Source organism: Procambarus clarkii, chromosome 77, assembly GCF_040958095.1.
Source record: "Procambarus clarkii isolate CNS0578487 chromosome 77, FALCON_Pclarkii_2.0, whole genome shotgun sequence".
In the NCBI taxonomy this organism is placed as follows: domain Eukaryota; kingdom Metazoa; phylum Arthropoda; class Malacostraca; order Decapoda; family Cambaridae; genus Procambarus; species Procambarus clarkii.
In genome coordinates this window covers 20,312,739-20,330,772 of record NC_091226.1, presented here as the reverse complement: position 1 = coordinate 20,330,772, position 18,034 = coordinate 20,312,739, and the positions used below count along the sequence as shown (strand labels likewise).

The following is an 18,034-nucleotide window of genomic DNA, read 5'->3' as shown; positions in this document are numbered from 1 at the left end:
AAAGATAGGAGAGCACCCTGTCCAAGGACCAGGACGGCTCAGGAGGCGCATGAGCAGGCCGGAGGTGAAACATAGCACGGGAAAGCTTACGAAATGGGGCGGATGTGACGTCCACCCCGAAAGCTAGCTTGAGCGGCTCCGTCAACGCCGCAAAATATGAGGCGACAGTATTAGGCATCAAATGACGGTCCAGAAAAAGCCAAGTAAGAAAAGACAAAACAACCCGATCCGAAAGAAAAGACAACCTACGAAGAGCCAGAAAATGGCGAAAAGAACGCCAGGAAACTTCATACTGTCGCCTAGACGAAGCTCTCAGGTGGGACACCATCAAAGAAGCCACCTGATCACCATAGAAATGGTGATACACCCGCGTCAAAAAGACCAGACGCGAAGAGCAGAGGAGAAGGTCGAACCAGCCCCGTACCGTATCGGGCCGACCTGCTGAAAGAGGCGGAGCCGCGGGAAACGTCCCGGGTTCGGGCACCGAGCCAAAAGCACCGGAAACCAAGGCTGGGCCAGCCACCAAGGGGCCACGAGGACTACTCTCCCCGGGAACGTCTCTAACCAAACCAGAACCCGAAGCAACAGCTGGACCGGAGGAAAGAGGTACAGGTAACCCCACCTCGACCAGTCCTGCCGAAAGGCATCCACCGCAAACGCCTCGCAGTCGGGGAAGGGCGTCACATATATAGGGAGATGCTGGGACCACGCCGACGCGAAGAGGTCCACATCTGGGAGACCGTACGTCTGGCAGATCCAACGAAACGAGTCGTCGTCGACCGTCCATTCCGTGGACAGGGGAAGGAAGCGAGACAGACCGTCCGTCAGAACGTTGGACACTCCCCGGACGTGAACAGCACGGAGAGTCAAACCCCGAGTATCCAGCAGACGAACCACTCGAAGGAACCAACCCCAAAGAGCCAAGGACCGAAGAGAACCCCCACGGTATGTAGCTCCAGGGAGCCGTAGGGGCTCCCCACAGAAAACCAGCGTTGAATGTAATGAAACGCCATTTTCTGGGTGAGCCCCGGAGGCTCCCTGGATACCCTCCCTCCCATCCGGTCGGCGGGATTTTTCGCGTTGGTTGAAGCCTAGTTTCCGAACTGACGGCAGCCGGCGTGGTGAGGTCCGGGGCCCCCCTCCCCCTCCCGGGGAGGGTAGGGCTGCGCGGACGACCGGCGCAGCAGTAAATTGATTGTTTGATTGTTTTCCTTGGGATTGTAGGGAGTTTTCTACCTCTCTGTTCGGTTTTTGTTGTAGTTTCTTACCATGTGGGGTTTGTTTTGTTACGCCTACCTTTCTGGGTACCTAACCCCGGTCGATGGCAGATAAGGAAAACCCCCAACCATATGGGGTTTTCCAGGGCCATTGCTCCCTGAAACCTCTCTGAAGGGGCCAGGTTCTGGCGCTGGTCCCTAGTAGGTCTGAACTCCATAGCTAATGTCCCGGTCTAACATAACATACATTAGCCCGATAAGCTCCAGGGAGCCGTAGGGGCTCACCCAGAAAATGGCGTTTCATTACATTCAACGCTGGTTTTTTGTGTTAATATAAAAATTATTTTGCAGGTGGTATTCCAAAACATGTGAAATAGTTATGTTCTGTATATTATTTTCACAGGATTTGGTCGTGATGTATTTGTTGAGCGAGCAAAGTGGCACTGGGTGAAGGGAGAGCATCACCAAGCAGTGACCACCCTTAATCGTGGTATTGATAAATTGTTTTCTTCTTGCGAAAACTACAAAGTAGCTGTTGGAAATGAAAATCAGGTAAATGGTTTATAATTATATATCTTATTCAAGCATTGCTTCACATGCTCACATGTGCATAATCACTCCCTATTTGACCAAACTATAACTTGTCAATTATGTTCTCTTGTAATCACCAGATAAGATAATTATTATTGCTAGGCTATAGTGTATTTAATAACTTTTAAAGGCTTTCCATTAGAGGCTACTTCAAATTACAGTGGTACCTCGCATAACGAATTTAATCCATTCCATGTTCGTCATGTGAAACGGACGTCATACAAAACGAATGCCCCCCATGTAACCAGAGTGATGCACTGTGTTTATTGTGAAATTCCCCCAGTGTGCATGACATCAAATGTTCCCCAAAATATAATTTTTCTTTGCAAAATGACAAATTACCGTCCCTGAACATGTCTCTGTAAAAATAATTACCAAATTCCACTTACTTTGGCTGTGAGGGCGTGGACAAAGTGCGCTGTGACGTCATCAGGGTCTGGTCGCCCGTGTGTTAAGCTCCCAGACACGGTCGCGCAGGCCATTCAAGCACCGCGTGTTGCCACAAATATATTTTCAAAAAAATTTTCTATGCATTTCCAATGCGGTTTTATTTGTTTCTTTTATCGTATATGATGCATATTTCTGGGGGGAGCCCCATCGGCTCCCCGGAGCTTTACCGGCTGATATGCTAATGTCAGACTTTGGCATCAGTCATGTGTATGGAGTTCTAGGGCCTACCGGGGACCACGAGCGAGAACCTGGCCCCCTCAGAGAGGCAAGGGGAGCAATAGCCTATAGAAACCCTCGTGTGGTTGGAAGCATTCTATGTCTGCCATCGACCGGGTCAAGCAGCCAGAAAGGTAAGCATTCCAAAACAAACCCCTATTCTGGTGAAAATTGCTACCTAAGCCGAACTAGTGGATAGAACTCTTCAACAGAAAACAAGGAAACTAGTATGACGTCATACGTCACCGCACCGCTGTCTGCGCAGCTCCCCCCTCCCCGGGAGGGGGAAGGAGGAGCCCAAGACTTCCCACGCCGGCTATCCACCCATCAGTTCTTCGGCTGATGCTATAGGCAATGGTTATGTGCTCCGGCTCCAGTGGTTGTTTCAGCACTGTACCTAGAGTGTGGTGTCTGTTTTCTAGGTGGTGCGTGAGCCGGGAGTGATTCTTCAGTACTCGGGCTGCATGCGCCTAGGGTTCCCTTCCCTAGGTGCCCTGTAAGTAAGTGGAATTTGGTAATTACTGCCCTTGGGGCTTGGGGCCACCTTCCACAAGTTCCTTGGGTCCTGCCCCTGCTTGGCCGTTTACTGCTTGGTTTTCGGCCGCTCTTTGTGTGCTCGGGTGTTCTGTCTCCCTTGTTCGCCTTAGAGTAAGGGGCAGTGTTTGCACTGGTGGGGCGCAGGGTACTGTGCAGCTTGTCTTTACCAATCATAGCGGCCGGCTCTGTTCCACTTGGGTGCGCTGTCCTCTTGCGGGGTTTTCTTTTTCTTTTTGTTTTTTTACCTGGTGGGGGGGTCTGCCTTCGTTCTTGCCCTTTGTGTCCCTTGTGTTCTGAGTATTTTCTGGTGGTACCCCCTGCTAGGTCCCCGTGAGTGTACACGTCCCGGGGGTTCAGCTCTTAGAAAGTTGTTTGGTAGCTTTGGGTGCTGGTTAGCAGTACCCTGCCTGGGATTACCTGAGCGCGAGTCCTCTTAAAGTAAACGCTCGGGACCCTGGGAAACCCCTGGGGGTGCGCGGGTCCGATGGATGTGACCCCAGAGTCCCCCCCCCTCGCTTCTAGCGAGTTTGAGGGTTGCTCTCACCCTTTGTCTCTGGGTGACTCTGTTTTGCCTCCGTCTGCTGCCTGTGGGGTCGGTGACACCTTCGACCCGGAGTCCTGCGAGTTTGGTTGCTCGTTGTGGCTCGGTTACCCAGTTGTGCTAACAAAGCGGGTGCGGGCAGCAGGAGCGTTGCACTTGAGCCTTGGCGGTGGCAACGTTCTCGTGGTTTCCTCCCCGGGAGCCCCGGAGCTGCCCCGTTGTAGTTCGTTTTGGGACTTGGGGGTGTTGGTTGCTTCGGTTCCATCCACGCCCCCTTGTCTTTCCCCTGGTTCACCCTTCCTGCCTGCATCCGGTTCCTTACCGTCTGTAGGTTGGGGGCGGGGTTTTTGGTGTTGAGACTCGAGCAGTCTCAGGGAATTCCCCTTCCGGGGTAGTGACGGGGGCATTTGAACCTGTTCCTCCAGCCGTGTTGTATGAGTCTGCCAGTGGGCTCCCTTCCTTAGTGTTTTCACAGCTGCCCCGGTTTTCTGGTACGGCCGGGGCTTTGGGGGAACAGCTCGGCCCCGGGGCCTGTCGTGTAGGTTCCCGGGGCTGGGGAGGGGCTGACTTGGGGGGGCCTTGGCCCCGTTAGACCCTGTGGGTTTTTTTTTATCCCCCTCTAGGCGGGGCTTGTGGTTACGCGGAGTGGGGTCTTTCCTCCCCACTCGCCGTACGTGCTGTTGGACGTCGGCCCCTCCCCGGGCTTGGTTCCTTGGCCTTTGAGTCGGTTGGTTCCGTCCTGTGGGTGGATGTTTCCTCCCATCCCTTTTTGGGACGGTGTTTTTGTCATGTTTCCCCGTTCGATGGGGTTCTGCGTGACTTCTGATCTCGGGTGCGCCTGCGCCTTCGTGTGCCTTCAGGACTAGTGTTGGCTTCTGTGTTCTCGAGGGTACGGGATGGTTTTTCGCTACTTCCCGCATTATTGGAACGTCTGTCGGCTCCTCGTACTTGTCGCCCTGTTGGGCTACTTGTCGCCCTGTTGGGCTACTTGTCGCCCTGTTGGGCTACTTGTCGCCCTGTTGGGCTACTTGTCGCCCTGTTGGGCTACTTGTCGCCCTGTTGGGCTACTTGTCGCCCTGTTGGGCTACTTGTCGCCCTGTTGGGCTACTTGTCGCTCTGTTGGGCTACTTGTCGCCCTGTTGGGCTACTTGTCGCCCTGTTGGGCTACTGGTCGCCCTGTTGGGCTACTGGTCGCCCTGTTGGGCTACTGGTCGCCCGGTTGGGCTACTTGTCGCCCGGTTGGGCTACTTGTCGCCCGGTTGGGCTACTTGTCGCCCGGTTGGGCTACTTGTCGCCCGGTTGGGCTACTTGTCGCCCGGTTGGGCTACTTGTCGCCCGGTTGGGCTACTTGTCGCCCGGTTGGGCTACTTGTCGCCCGGTTGGGCTACTTGTCGCCCGGTTGGGCTACTTGTCGCCCGGTTGGGCTACTTGTCGCCCGGTTGGGCTACTTGTCGCCCGGTTGGGCTACTTGTCGCCCGGTTGGGCTCCTTGTCGCCCGGTTGGGCTCCTTGTCGCCCGGTTGGGCTCCTTGTCGCCCGGTTGGGTTCCTTTTTGGGCTCTTTGCTTCTTTGGCCGGTTTTATTGTTCCTGCTTCCTCGTTTGGCTACTTTTCTCGTGCAGTAGTCCTGGCTGGCGCCTTCCCGCAGGGAGGGTGTGCGGTTCGGCCAGCGTGTTATGCGCATGCGCCGTGGAGTTTGTTTTGGTCTGGGCAGTGTTTCAGTGCTGGTGTTTTGCGCCCTTTTTTGCTACAGTGCTTCGCCTCTCGTTCGTCTCCCTGGCTGCGGTATGTGCCCCTTCGCGCCGGGGGTGTCCTGGTTCCCAGTTGTGGGGAGGACACCGCGGTTTTCCCTGTGTCATGGGTGTGGACCGCCTCCTTCGCCTTTCCCTGCTCTCCTGCGGGTCCGGCAGGGTCCGGCTCTGGCGTCTTCACCTGGCGGTGCTCCCAAGTTCTTCTGGGCACGGTTGAGTCGTGTCAAGTTCGTGCCACCATTCGCCAGGTGAGTTTCTGCTGTCTGGCGTCTTTTGGCCGGGCGCTGGATGTGGCGGTGTTTATATACCTGTCTTTATTTAGGTATATTTTTGTACGACTGAGACCGTTCGCACACCAGTGACTGTCCCTTTATCACCCCTTCCTGTCCCCCTCATGTGCATGTCCAACCCATGCTGGAGTCATTCAGGGGACCCTCCTTTTTTAATGTTGTGAGGTGTAGGGGTTGTAGGGTTGGTTCTGTACTCACCTGGTAAGGCTCCTGGCTGTGCTTGCAGGATTTGAGCTCTGGCTCTTGGGTCCCGCCTATCTGGTAGAACTTGCGGGATAGTACCAGTTGAGTGCAGTGGTGCTATTGGCACCTTTGGGGAACACTGTATTACCATCAGAGGTCTGTGCTTGTTACACGACCTACTTGCGAGCATAAGCCTTCTTGCTGGTTCGTCCGTGGACTTCCAGGGCGCACTGGCCTGTTTTCGTATGGCAGTTCCGGCCCGTCCTGGTTGTGGGGGTATGTGGGCCGGTGGACTGCTCCTAGCAGCTGCCTGGTGGGCCATCCTCTGGCTGGTCTAGCCTGACCTTGGGCCGGGCTTCAGGTGTAAAAGAGCTCCCAGTACCTCATCCAGCAGGTATCGAGCGGGGTTTCTCCGCCGTCGGTCGCCTGGTGCAGGTTTCTGGGCCTGCAGGGTTTTGTCGTGTCTCCGTTGGCCCTGTCTGGGGTCTGCCTGCTCCGTTCTCTGCCTTTGCAGAGGGGAGTTGCTATTTACATGTTGCAGTGGTGCCTGTTGCTGCTGGTGCACGTGTGCATTGGTACCGTGTTTCACGGTGGCGTGTCCTTGTTCCTGTGTCCGGTTGTGGAGTGGCACTTTGCTGCCGTTTTGTGCCTGGGGATTGCGTGGGGTTTTTGTCCCTGCCTGCTTGTCCACCCCTGGTTGTTCTCCTGGGGTTTTTTGTGCTTCTGCTCTTTCTTCCTGCCTCCTCTGCAGCAGGGATGTTCTGCGTGTGTTCTTAGGCGTTGGTCAGCCTGTGTCCTGTGATGTGCTTCTTTGTCTCGGTCTATTGCAGTTGTTCGTGCCCCTTGGTTCGGGTCCTGTTCTGGCGGCGACCCTTCCGCCTTCTTTGGTTTCCTAGCTTGCCCTGCCGGTTGTTTTTTTTGGGGGGGGGGGGGGGGTCTTGCGATGTCTCGCGTCGGACCCGTCGTTTCTGAACTCCTGGCGGGCTTGCATGCTTTGGGGAGTTTTTCTGTTCGGCAGACGTTCCATCTCCTTGTGCCGCCTGGGTTTCGGTGGTCGCGCCCGAGATCTTCTCGCGGCTCCGCCTTTTTCCTGGGCTCGGAGGTGCCTTGTCGGGGCTGCTTATGTTCTGCCTCGTGGTCTCGCCTCCGGTTGGTGGTCGGGTGGCTTCGTGGTAGGTGTCCCACCTGCGTGCTTCTCTTGGCGGCAGTATGGGGTATTTTGGCGGTCCTTCCTTTTCCTGTCCCTTCTTAGGTGGTTACTCTTGTTAGCTTGGTTTACTCTCGGCTTGGTTTTCTAGTGGGGGTTGGGGGCCGTCGTCTTGCCACATACTGTCGCCTCTTTTCGTGCGGCGCAGGCGGAGCCGCTTCAGCTTGCTTTCGGTCTTGGTGTTGCTTCTGCACCGTTAGTCAGCTGTCTTGTGCGTCGTTTCACCTCCGGCCTGTTCGTGCGCTGCTTGCACCATCCTGGTCTCTGGTCAGCGTGCTCTGTCTTCTCCTCGGTTGGTAGTGCCCCTTCGGTTCCGGTGTGTTTTTTCGTCGGCTCTTTCCTTTGGACCTTTGCCTCTGGGGGTCGAGTCGCTGAGTTATCTTGCTCCTTCGGTTTTAGCGTTTTGGTTGTTTGGTGGCAGCAGTCTCCATCTTTTCTGGCGCGGGGTGGGGCTGCTGCACTCTGAAGGGGTCCAGGGTTTGTTGGTGCTTCGTTGGTCGGGCCGGGGGGGTGTCGTTTTTGTGTTTGGTGGCAGCCCTCCGCTGTTGTTTGCGTGCCACGGCGTTTGGGTCCGGAGCGCGTTTTGCGTTGATCCGGTTCTGTTCTTCCCGGTTCGCGGGTGATAGTGTCCCTGGTGGTCAGCCGTGTTCTTGCGGCTAAACTGCCTGTGTTCTTCCCTCATGCCTGTGGCGTTCTTGGCTTCGCTGCTCTCGCTGCCGTCTGGGCGACGTGGCTTTGCGGTCTTTCGGGCATGGATTTTTGGTGTCCGTGCAGGGGCCTTGCTGCTCGTGGTTCTCGTGTTGTTCCCGGGATTTTCGAGGCTGTGGCGCCTTGGGTTGGCGTTTGCTGCCGGTTGTCTCGCCTCCTTGGGGGGTGCGTGGTGTCCGCCTCCCGGTTCTGTCTCTTTGACCTTCCTCTGTGGGTAGTTAGCTCCGGGGAGCCGACGGGGCTCCCCCCAGAAAACCAGCGTTGAATGTAATGAAACGCCATTTTCTGGGTGAGACCCGGAGGCTCCCCGGCAACCCTCCCTCCCTCCGGTCGGCGTTTTTCGCGTATTTTGACATCCAGCCTCAGAACTGATGGGTGGATAGCCGGCATGGGAGGTCTGGGGCTCCCTCTTCCCCCTCCCGGGGAGGGGGGAGCTGCGCAGACAGCGGCGCGGTGACGTATGACGTCATACTAGTTTCCTTGTTTTCTGTTGAAGAGTTCTATCCACTAGTTCGGCTTAGGTAGCAATTTTCACCAGAATAGGGGTTTGTTTTGGAATGCTTACCTTTCTGGATGCTTGACCCGGTCGATGGCAGACATAGAATGCTTCCAACCACACGGGGGTTTCTATAGGCCATTACTCCCCTTGCCTCTCTGAGGGGGCCAGGTTCTGACTCGTGGTCCCCGGTAGGCCCTAGAACTCCATACACATGACTGATGCCAAAGTCTGACACTAGCATATCAGCCGGTAAAGTTTCGGGGAGCCTCCGGGTCTCACCCAGAAAATGGCGTTTCATTACATTCAACGCGGGTTTTGTGACCTTTACAATATGTATACAGTAGAATGTTCATAATTTTCCATGAAACTGTGATACATGTGTCAGTAATGTGTCCACAATAAATGTTTATCGTCACAATATTACGTGGTAAAAATTCACTAAAATTACAATATGTACAGTTTCACATACTATTTACACAGTAACATACTGTATTACACACTCAGTACTTTGGAGGTGCGTAATAGTCAACGAAGTAGTCCATGGTACACAGCACGACTTTACTCTCCTTGCACCAGCTACAGATAGATTTTCGTTTCCAGTTTCATCGTTCTGTGTGCTTGCAAATAACGCACTCGCGTGCACCCTTGGCTTTAGTACTTGTAGGTGGTATGTAGCCAAGCTTGTAAAGCATAAGGTAGTATTGAAACAATTATAGGAAAAGCTCAATTTGTAAGGTAGTCTTGAAAAGACCGCTTTGTATGGTCCCATACAGGAAGAGATTCAGCTAGCCTCAAAGAGTGTCCATCAGTCAGGAAGAGATTCATCTAGCCTCAAAGAGTGTCCATCAGTCAGGAAGAGATTCAGGTATTCTTGAAAATATCAATGAACAACTCCACCATGGAAGCCGCGAACACTGTTCATCTATGCTACTTGTATCAGATGCATCATCACTGAACGCAGAAAACGATTCATCTATGTATCATCTATATAAATTCGAGATGGCAAGGGTGGGGCTCAGAGCTACAACTGGATACGCTCGCTGTATCATCCTCATAGGTGCTGTATCACTGGCATCCGACCGTTGTGTTAAGCCCTTATTGCGCCTAGCTTCACCAATGTTATGACCCTTATGGTCTTCAAACAATAGGGGTCTGAATTGCACCGACTGAGCGCAGTCTTTCAACACCGTGTGGGACAGGTGTTTGAGAGCCAGAGGCATGTGTGCTACAAATGGTTGCTCATGCAGTACTAACCCAGCCAGCAGCCCTTGTCTTTCATATTCGTTATAGCAAAAGGTTCGTTCAGTGTTTGTTGGGTAGGCTGCTCCATTATGACAATCTTTCTTTGTTTCAAATGTGTTCCATTTGTTTTGTATTTGTCACTTACGTCTCAATAATGGAGCAGCCTACCCGACAAACATTGAACGAACCTTTATGGCATTTGTCCATTTTTCAAATTGTTTCAACAGTTCTTTTATTTTTCGTTTTTTTTTTTATTTGAGAAACATGGAGCAGCCGACCTGTAGACCACCGAACGAACCTTTTTGACATTTGTACTGGTTTTCAAAATTCTTCATTTTTTTATTATTTACATTTTTTGTATGTAAGAAACATGGAGCAGCCTACCTGCCGACCACCGAACGAACCTTTTTAACATTTGTTGTATATCAGACATTTCATTTCTTTTTTCCTACAAAAACGTCAATGCTTTGCAGCATCTCCGCAGTCACCCTTTTATATCCCACCATCATTAGCATCTTTAAACAAGAACAACATAATTTATGTGCATCGTCGGAGGCGTCTAAGAATGTGCAAGAAGCAGCGCGACCCCACCATGTGGTGTTGACGTTACTCAAACCAGCGTTCGTCATACGGGACGATTTGACGCCGATCGGGCCGTTCGTTACCCAAAATGTTCGTCTTTTGGGGCGATCATTATGCGAGGTACCACTGTAATTGCATTGTTAGTTTTGTGGTGTTCTCAGTTTTATGAGTAATATTGACTAATTGTGCTCTGATAAATCATTGCTATGTATGCTGTAAATCTTTTATTTAAATAATGGCTTATGCTCATTCTGTGTATAATGATGAATAATACATAGTAAGGTTTCATTTGCAGAGGAATATTTTCTGATTTCATCCTGTTGGCAGAGTTAGAAGCCTTGATTGGCGAGGTTTGGTTAGTGGAATGTCCTCGTTCATTCTGAGGTCACTGGGAGGATGTTGAACAACCATGGGCCTTTGATATTCATGCAGTGTTCTCTGATTGTTCTTATGGGACCTCTGTTCTTCACTAGCTTCACTTCACTGTTCTTCTGCATTTCGTTCCATTTCGTTCATTCCAATATGTTGTTAGTTTACCGTGTAAATTTGGGACCTGGCCCTCCAATATTTACCTTGTATATATATTATTTGATATCTCTCTTATCTCCTTTCTAAAGAGTGTGTTTGGAGAGCTTCGAGATGATCCCAATAGTTTGTGCTTTATGTGTATGTATTACATACATGTTCTCTGTATTCCCTCTATTTCAGCAATCTCTCCTACTCAGAAGGGGGAAGTGAGTATTGAGCAGTAGATAGGGACAGCACAAATGATTTGAATGGTACAACCATTGTGATGGGATCCCTGGATTGAATGGTTCTTGTAATCATTCCTATAATTTTTTGGATGATGCTATATTTGCTAGATTATGCTCCCCAAACATTAAGTTGTCAGACATTATTTCCAGATCCTTTACTGATTTGATTGTGTATTTATACCCAGTGTGCCAGGCTGTATGACCCAGACCTGCCCTGCTTGGTGTTTATGAACTCAGATTTTCAGTGTTAGTCAACTCGACCTTGGTTCCATCCACACCTTGTCTTCCTTCCCTGGGGGGCCAGTTTTGCCCTTCTCCTACGCCCCTGCTTCCAGCTCCAAAGCGTCTGAGAGTTGCTGTTTCAAGTTAGGGTTTTGCTCGGAAGGCCTGGTCAAGAACCGGGCCGCGAGGACACTAAGCCCCAAAATCATCACAAGGTCACAAGGGGTGTGGCTTGGGCAGATCCAGGGTTAGCCTCTTCTGACATCGGCATGAAGGCAGTTGAGCTTTGAGGTCCCAACGAAGATTCGGAGTCTTCCCAGCCAACCCATTCCTTTAAAGCTTTTCACTTTGATTCCAGCATTCTTTCCCGGGCAGTGAGCATGAATGAGAGCTCTCCTCAGGAGGCTCTTTTCTGTGGTTCCCAAAGCTTGAGGCAGGGGGGAGTCAAATTTGAGTTCATGGGTTCCATTTTGACGATTTGTAGACCCTCATACCTTTGAGAAGGGTCTTTTGTTGCAGGGCATGGGTTTTTGTATCCCCCCCCCCTTCCTGTAAGAGTTTGATTTGGGTGCTGCTCCCTCTAGGGTTCGTTTTCGTGCCTCTTTGGGTTCATCGAATTTGCCCTTCTGCAGATTTCCTTCCTCTCATGTTTCACCAGCGGAGGCTTGGGAGGCCCTTGGTGCTTACTCCCTGCGTAACCCAGATACACCTCGGTTATGGATCCTGCCTCCTTTAAATTTGGTTCTTCTTCTCCTTACTGGGTGTATTACGAGGTTCTGGAGTCATCTTGGCTGGCAGACTGTCCCTTGTTTTTCCTTAAGGTTTGGCATGAGTTTTGCCATACCCGCATACTTGATTAATTGAGGATATCAACTGTGTTGCAGGTGTTTCTGGGAGGTTCTCTTGAGCCTTTCAGTGCATCCCTCTTCGCTGCTGCCTTTCCTCGTAACGTGCATCTGGTGCAACTTCATTCTCAGGCTCCTCTTCTGTTGGCTGCTTTGATCACCATTGACCAGTGTACCCGTTCCCACTTGGTTTCTGTTGTGCATTTCTTAAGTCTCCTGGAGCTTCATTTCAATTGGCTCTTAGAGGATGTTGAGGTTCTGGGTGAGGTTTCTCTTGTGGAGGTTTTGGTCTCTGAGGCTTCGATTTGACTGCCGTCTTGAAGCTGTATGCTCTGATTCTCTGGAAAGAGGTTCCCATGTTTTTCACCTCTCGTCTTGTGTGTTGGTAAACTGTGCTGGCCTGGTCTCTGGACACTGTGGGCCCTGGCTCTTACTTCAGCGTTGCCATTTAGTTCCCTGAGGACATTGTATCTCAGTTTTTGTCTCTGACTGCGGTTCATTGCCGTCCTGTTTTGGATTTGTTGTGTGTGTTGGGAGGTCGGTCTCAACTTTCCCAGCAATTTAGTAGAGCCAGGGCTTTGCACGATACTGCTCGAGGTGGGTTCTATGTGGTACAGGCTTCCGGGTCGGATGCGCTTCCTTTAACATCGCCCTCTTCTTCTGATCAGCGCTGTGTTCACTCTGCTTAGAAGAAGGCATACCCATATGGTTTGTATCAGCCCTTTTGCGGGTCGCCACATTCACGGGGTGGTGGGGGGAGACTATCTCGGCTTACTAGCACGTGGTACCCCAGTTTGTGGGCTTTTCAAGTGGTGTTCCTAGGGGGGAACCCCTTCAGCGCCCCATAGGTATTTGCGCTGATATGAATGTATTAGACCGTGGCATCAGTCAATTGACTGGAGTTCTAGGCCTACCGGGGACCACAAGACAGAACCTGGCCTCCATCAGAGAGGCATGATGAACAATGGCCTATAGAAACCCCCATGTGGTTTGAAGCATTCTAAGTCTGCCATCGACCAGGTCAGGCACCCAGAAAGGTAAGCGCCCAAAAACAAACCATATCTGGTTCAAAAATTCCTATTAAAAGCTGAACTGTTGGACAGAACTCCCCAAACTAAAAATGAGCAAATGAGCATGACTTCACAACCATCACCGTGCCTCTGTCTGTGCAGCTTCCCCCTCCCTGGGAGGGGGAAGAGGGAGCCCCAGACATCCTGTGCTGGCTATCCACGCCCAGTTCTGAGGCTGATGTGAGACCTGGCACTTGTGCGACTCTGGCCCCAGACAATTTCCATTGCTGTGCCTTCTTGTGTGGTCCTGTCCTCTTATGGTGTGCGAGCCAGGAGTAATTTCTCAAGTACTCGGGCTGCATGCGCCTAGGGTTACCTTCCCTAGGTGCCCTGTAAGAACTGCCCTTGTGGCTTGGGGTTCCCTTCCACAAGTCACTTGGGATCTACCTCCATGGGATCTTTTGCTGCTCGGGTGATGCCTGCCTTTGGAGTCATCTGGGGTGTCTCATGCACTACTGTTTGTCTCTGGGTAGGACGTAGTTTTGTCACTGGTTGGGGCGCAAGGTACTGTGCAGCTAGTTTTCACCATATTAGAGTGGCCAGCTCTGTTCCGCCTGGGTCGCTAAAGTCTTGCTGAATTTTTCTTTTTCTTTTGTTTTCCAGCCTGGTGGGGGGGGTCTGCCCCTTGGTGTTGATACCTCTTGTATATATATATTTTGGTGGTCTTCCACTAGTTCCCCATGAGTGTACACATTCCAAGGGTTTAGCTATTAGTAGTTTGCTTGGTAGTTTGGGGCACCAGTTAGTAGTTCCTTGCCTGGGCTTCCTTTAGCAAAGCGTCTAAGGGCCCTGGAAACCCCCATCGGGGCTCTGTAATTCGATGGGTGTGTCCCATGGATCCCATCTCGCTTCGTGTGAGTTTGAAAGTTGCACTGTCCCTTTGTCTCAAGGTGACACTCACCAGTTGTGCCTCCGTCATGCTGTCTGTTGGGTCGGTGACACTTTCCTGGTGATACCTGGTTGATACCTGGTTGATGGGGTTCTGGGAGTTATTCTACTCTCCAAGTCTGGCACTTGTGAGAGTTTGCTCCACTAGACTATTGCTTGAAGCGGCCCGCAGGCCCACATACCCACCACAGCCCGGTTGGTCCGGCGCTCCTTGGAAGAAACAATCTAGTTTCCTCTTGAAGATGTCCATGGTTGTTCCGGCAATATTTCTTATGCTTGCTTTTGTTCCAGCAATATTTCTTATGCACTGATATTTATACAGTGTTCTCTGATTATGCCTACCCGGCACAATCGCTTTCGACCCGGAGTCCTGTGAGTGCTGTTCCTTGTTTGTACTCCAATACACCCAGTCCACTGATCTTGATATTCGGGTGCAGGCAGCTTTGCTTGAGTGGCGAGAAGCCTTTACGGTTGTTATGATTTTCCTCTTGGAGGGGGGGGGGGGGGAATTTGGACACATAAATGCGTGTTTGTTCGACCCCACCCTTCCTCGGAATGTCGGCCTGGTACAGCTTCACGTGCAGGTTTCCTCTCTTTCAGCTGCCCTGGTTGCTGAGAACTTGCGCGCCCGTGGCCATTTGATTTCGATCGTGCATTTTTTTCCCTTCTCGAGCTGCCTTCAGACTAGCTTGAGGAAGACGTGGAGGCACTCGGTGCCTATCCTGGTTCTGGTGCGCTCGTTGCGGTGGTACAGGCATTGGCTGTCTTGTTGAAGCTGTTTGCATCGATCCTGAGGGAGGTGGTGTCTCTGTTCTTTGCTACTCGTCTCACATGCCATCAGGAGGTGCTTGCTCATTCCTTGGAATCCGCTTGGGCTCTGGCTCTTAGGTTTTCTACGTCTTTCTGGGGGGAGCCTCTTTGGCATCCCTGAGCTAACTGGGCTGATATAAATGTATTAGACCCTGGCATCAGTCAATGAGCATGGAGTTATAGGCCTACCAGGGACCACAAGCCAGAACCTGGCCCCCTCAGAGAGGCACGAGGAGCAATAGCCTATAGAAACCCCTGTGTAATAGGAAGCATTCTATGTATGCCATTGACCAGGTCAGGCACTCAGAAAAGTAAGTGCCCCAAAACAAACCCTTATTCTAGCTGGTTAAAATATTGCTACTGAAAGCCGAACTAATGGACAGAACTCCCCAAATAAAAACAAGCAAACGAGCATAACGTCACCACATCACCGTGTCATTGTCTGTGCAACCCACCCCTTCCTGGAAGGGGGGGAGTCCCAAACCCCCGTGCCAGCTATCCTCCCTGCAGTTCTGTGGCTGATGTGAACTGGCAAGGTCGTGCGCCTCTGGCTCCTGCGTTTCTAGTTTTGTGCCTTGTGGTGTGGTGCTGTCTTATTGGTGGTGCACGAGCCAGAAGTTATTTCACAAGTACTTGGACTGCATGCACCTAGGGTTCCCTTTCCTAGGTGCCCTATAAGTACTGCCCCTTGTGGCCTGGGCCCACCTTCCACAAGTCACCTTGGGGTCTACCTCCGCAAGTTCTGTTGTTGGTGATTGACTGCCCTATGAGTCAGCTGGGGGTGTTTCTTGCACTACTGTTGGCCTCTGGGTAAAGGGTAGTTTCGTCACTGGTTGGAGCGCAGGGTCCTGTGCAGCTGGTTTTCACCTCTCATATCGGCCGGCTCTGTTCCGCCTGGGTACGTTGTCCTCTTGTGGGGGTTTTCTTTTGTTTTTTCTGCCTGGTGGGTGGTGTGCCCCTTGGTTTTGCTCACACCCATTTATATCTTGGTGGTCCTTCATTAGACCCCCGTGAGTGTACACGTCCCAGGGGTTCACCTTTAGCAGTGTGATTGGTAACTTTGGGCCCTGCCCAAAGTTACCAAAGTTTGGGAAGCCCTGCCTGGGCTTCCCATAGCGAGATTACGCAACTAAGGGCCCTGAGAAACCCCACGGGGGCTCTTTAGTCCAATGGATGTGACCCTCTGGGTCCCTCTCGCTTTGTGCGAGTTTGAAGGTTGCTCTATTTCCTTGTATCAGGGTGACACTCAACGGTTTTGTCTCCATCATGCTGCCTGTTGAGTCAGTGACACCTTCGACCCCGAGTCCTGCGAGTTTTGTTCCTTGTTTGTACTCCAATACACCCAGTCCCTCTTATCATGATATTCGGGTGCAGGCAGCTTTGGCATTGCATGATTGGTTTAGGTTGCTGCAACATGCAAGGTTAGTTGCTACCCAGGATGCCCCAAGACTGCCCCGTTTTGTTTATAGGGACTTGGGGGAGTTAGTCGCTTCGACTTTGGTTCAGTCCACGCCCCCTTGTCCTTCCCCTGCTGTTGTTTATCCTGGTCCTCCCTTCCTGCTTTCGGCTTTGAAGCATCTGAGGGTTTCGGGGGTTGCGACAGGATTTAGCTGGTATTGAGACTCGGGCAGTTTCGGCCCCCTCTTCGTTCCTGCTTTTTCGGCTGCTCTTGCCTTTTCTTTTGAAGCAGGGGATTTGGAGGATGGCTTGGCCCCGGGTCCTCATGGGGAGGTTCCCGGGCCGGGTGGAAGGGGTTGACTTGGTGGCCTTGGGCCTTGGGCTTGTTTTGGGAGCCACTTAGTGGCATGTCGTTGCACCTTTTCCAGTTTGTTGATGTGCTTCATGAGTTTGAGTTTGATGATGTGGTTGTATGGGCACCATACAACAGCTGCATATTCCAGCTTAGGTCTAACAAAAGTCGTGAACAATTTCTTTAGTATTTCTCCATCCATGTATTTAAAAGCAATTCTAAAGTTAGGAAAGTGTAGCATAGGCTCCTCGCACAATGTTCTTTATGTGATCCTCAGGTGACAGATTTCTATCTAGAACCACCCCTAGATCCCTTTCTTTGTCAAAATTCTTAAAAGATTTCTCGCATAATTTATATGTTGTGTGGGGTCTATGTTCTCCAATTCCACATTCCATAACATGGCATTTATTTACATTAACCCTTGTATGGCGCCGGGCTATTTAGTACGTGCCACCCACAGGCGCATACAAAAAAAAAAAAAAAAAAAACTCTAAACCTGTTAATTTGTGTTCACTGATCATGGGAAAAATAATAAAAAAAATCGTAAGTGGCATATATTGCCCGCTATAGGGCGGGGAAGTCTGGCAAAAAACAGGCGCTGACTCAGCGTGCGTCCCAGATGGTCTGTTGCTCGCCAGCTGTCAGGCTGGAGTTGCCACAAAATGATAATTACCTAATTATTTCAATGTCTCTAATTGATTTTTCGTAGTTTTTTTGCTGTAATATTATTCAATAGTGTGTAGTGTGATATATTTATATAATAAAATGAGTGAATCATCGCTGTACTCAAAAGTATGGTGTGCATATTGTTGATTCAATTATGTTCATCAAACAGTGAACAAATACTTTGTCAGTTATTACACTATATACACAGGTTATATATAAGTATCTGCATGTTTTGTTCACCATAACGAACCATTAAGTTCCTATTATGAGTCAAAAAGTAACGAGGAGTGACGACCACACACCAGCCAGCCACCCGCTGCCACTCACTCCCTCAACTCGGTCACAATCTCTTCCCACCATACTGTTTTTGCTTTTATTCACTATATACTGATGTTATATATAAGTATCTACATTCATGTTCACTGTAACGAACCACTAAGTTGGCATGCTGAGTGGCAGTGGCAGCCCGCCACTGGCTGCTACTTCCTCCCTCCCCTCAAGTCACTTGACTTGCCACAATTCTCCACGCACCATACTGTTTTTGCTTTTATATACAGATGTTATATTTACATGTTTTGTTCACCATAACTGTACATCTAAGCTTGTTTGGTGAGTAAAGGCACAAAGACGTAGCTACTCACACAGTCAGCTGGTGGCGGCCGCCCTCAAAGCCAGAAAGCCAGACGCACTAATATCTCTCCTCCAACAATACTGTTTGTGGTGTTATTACGCTATATACACACATTATATATAAGTATCTGCCTGTTTAATTCACCATACTTGTACAAGTAAACTGGTATGGTGCCCAAAGACCATAGTGATCAGTAAACAACATGATAAGTCGTGCAGACGACGCACCTCCCTCACCAAAATGGCGGCTACCAACCTACTCCTATTGCTGTTATTACACTCTATACATACGTTATATATAAGTATCTACATTTGTGTTCACCATAGCGAACCACTAAGCTGGTATGGTGAGTGCAGTCAATAAAAGGTGGCCACACACAATCAGA

General features: G+C 50.8%; 1 protein-coding gene across 3 annotated transcripts in view; it reads left to right on the top strand.

The window, feature by feature from the left end:
* mei-41 (meiotic 41) overlaps positions 1-18,034 on the top strand; it is a 641,172-nt gene that overhangs the window by 465,420 nt on the left and 157,718 nt on the right. For all 3 annotated transcript variants that reach the window (XM_045729178.2, XM_045729176.2, XM_045729177.2), the window contains one exon: positions 1,621-1,769. In XM_045729178.2, coding sequence (XP_045585134.2) covers positions 1,621-1,769 — 149 coding nt within the window. The remainder of the gene's footprint in view (positions 1-1,620; positions 1,770-18,034) is intronic.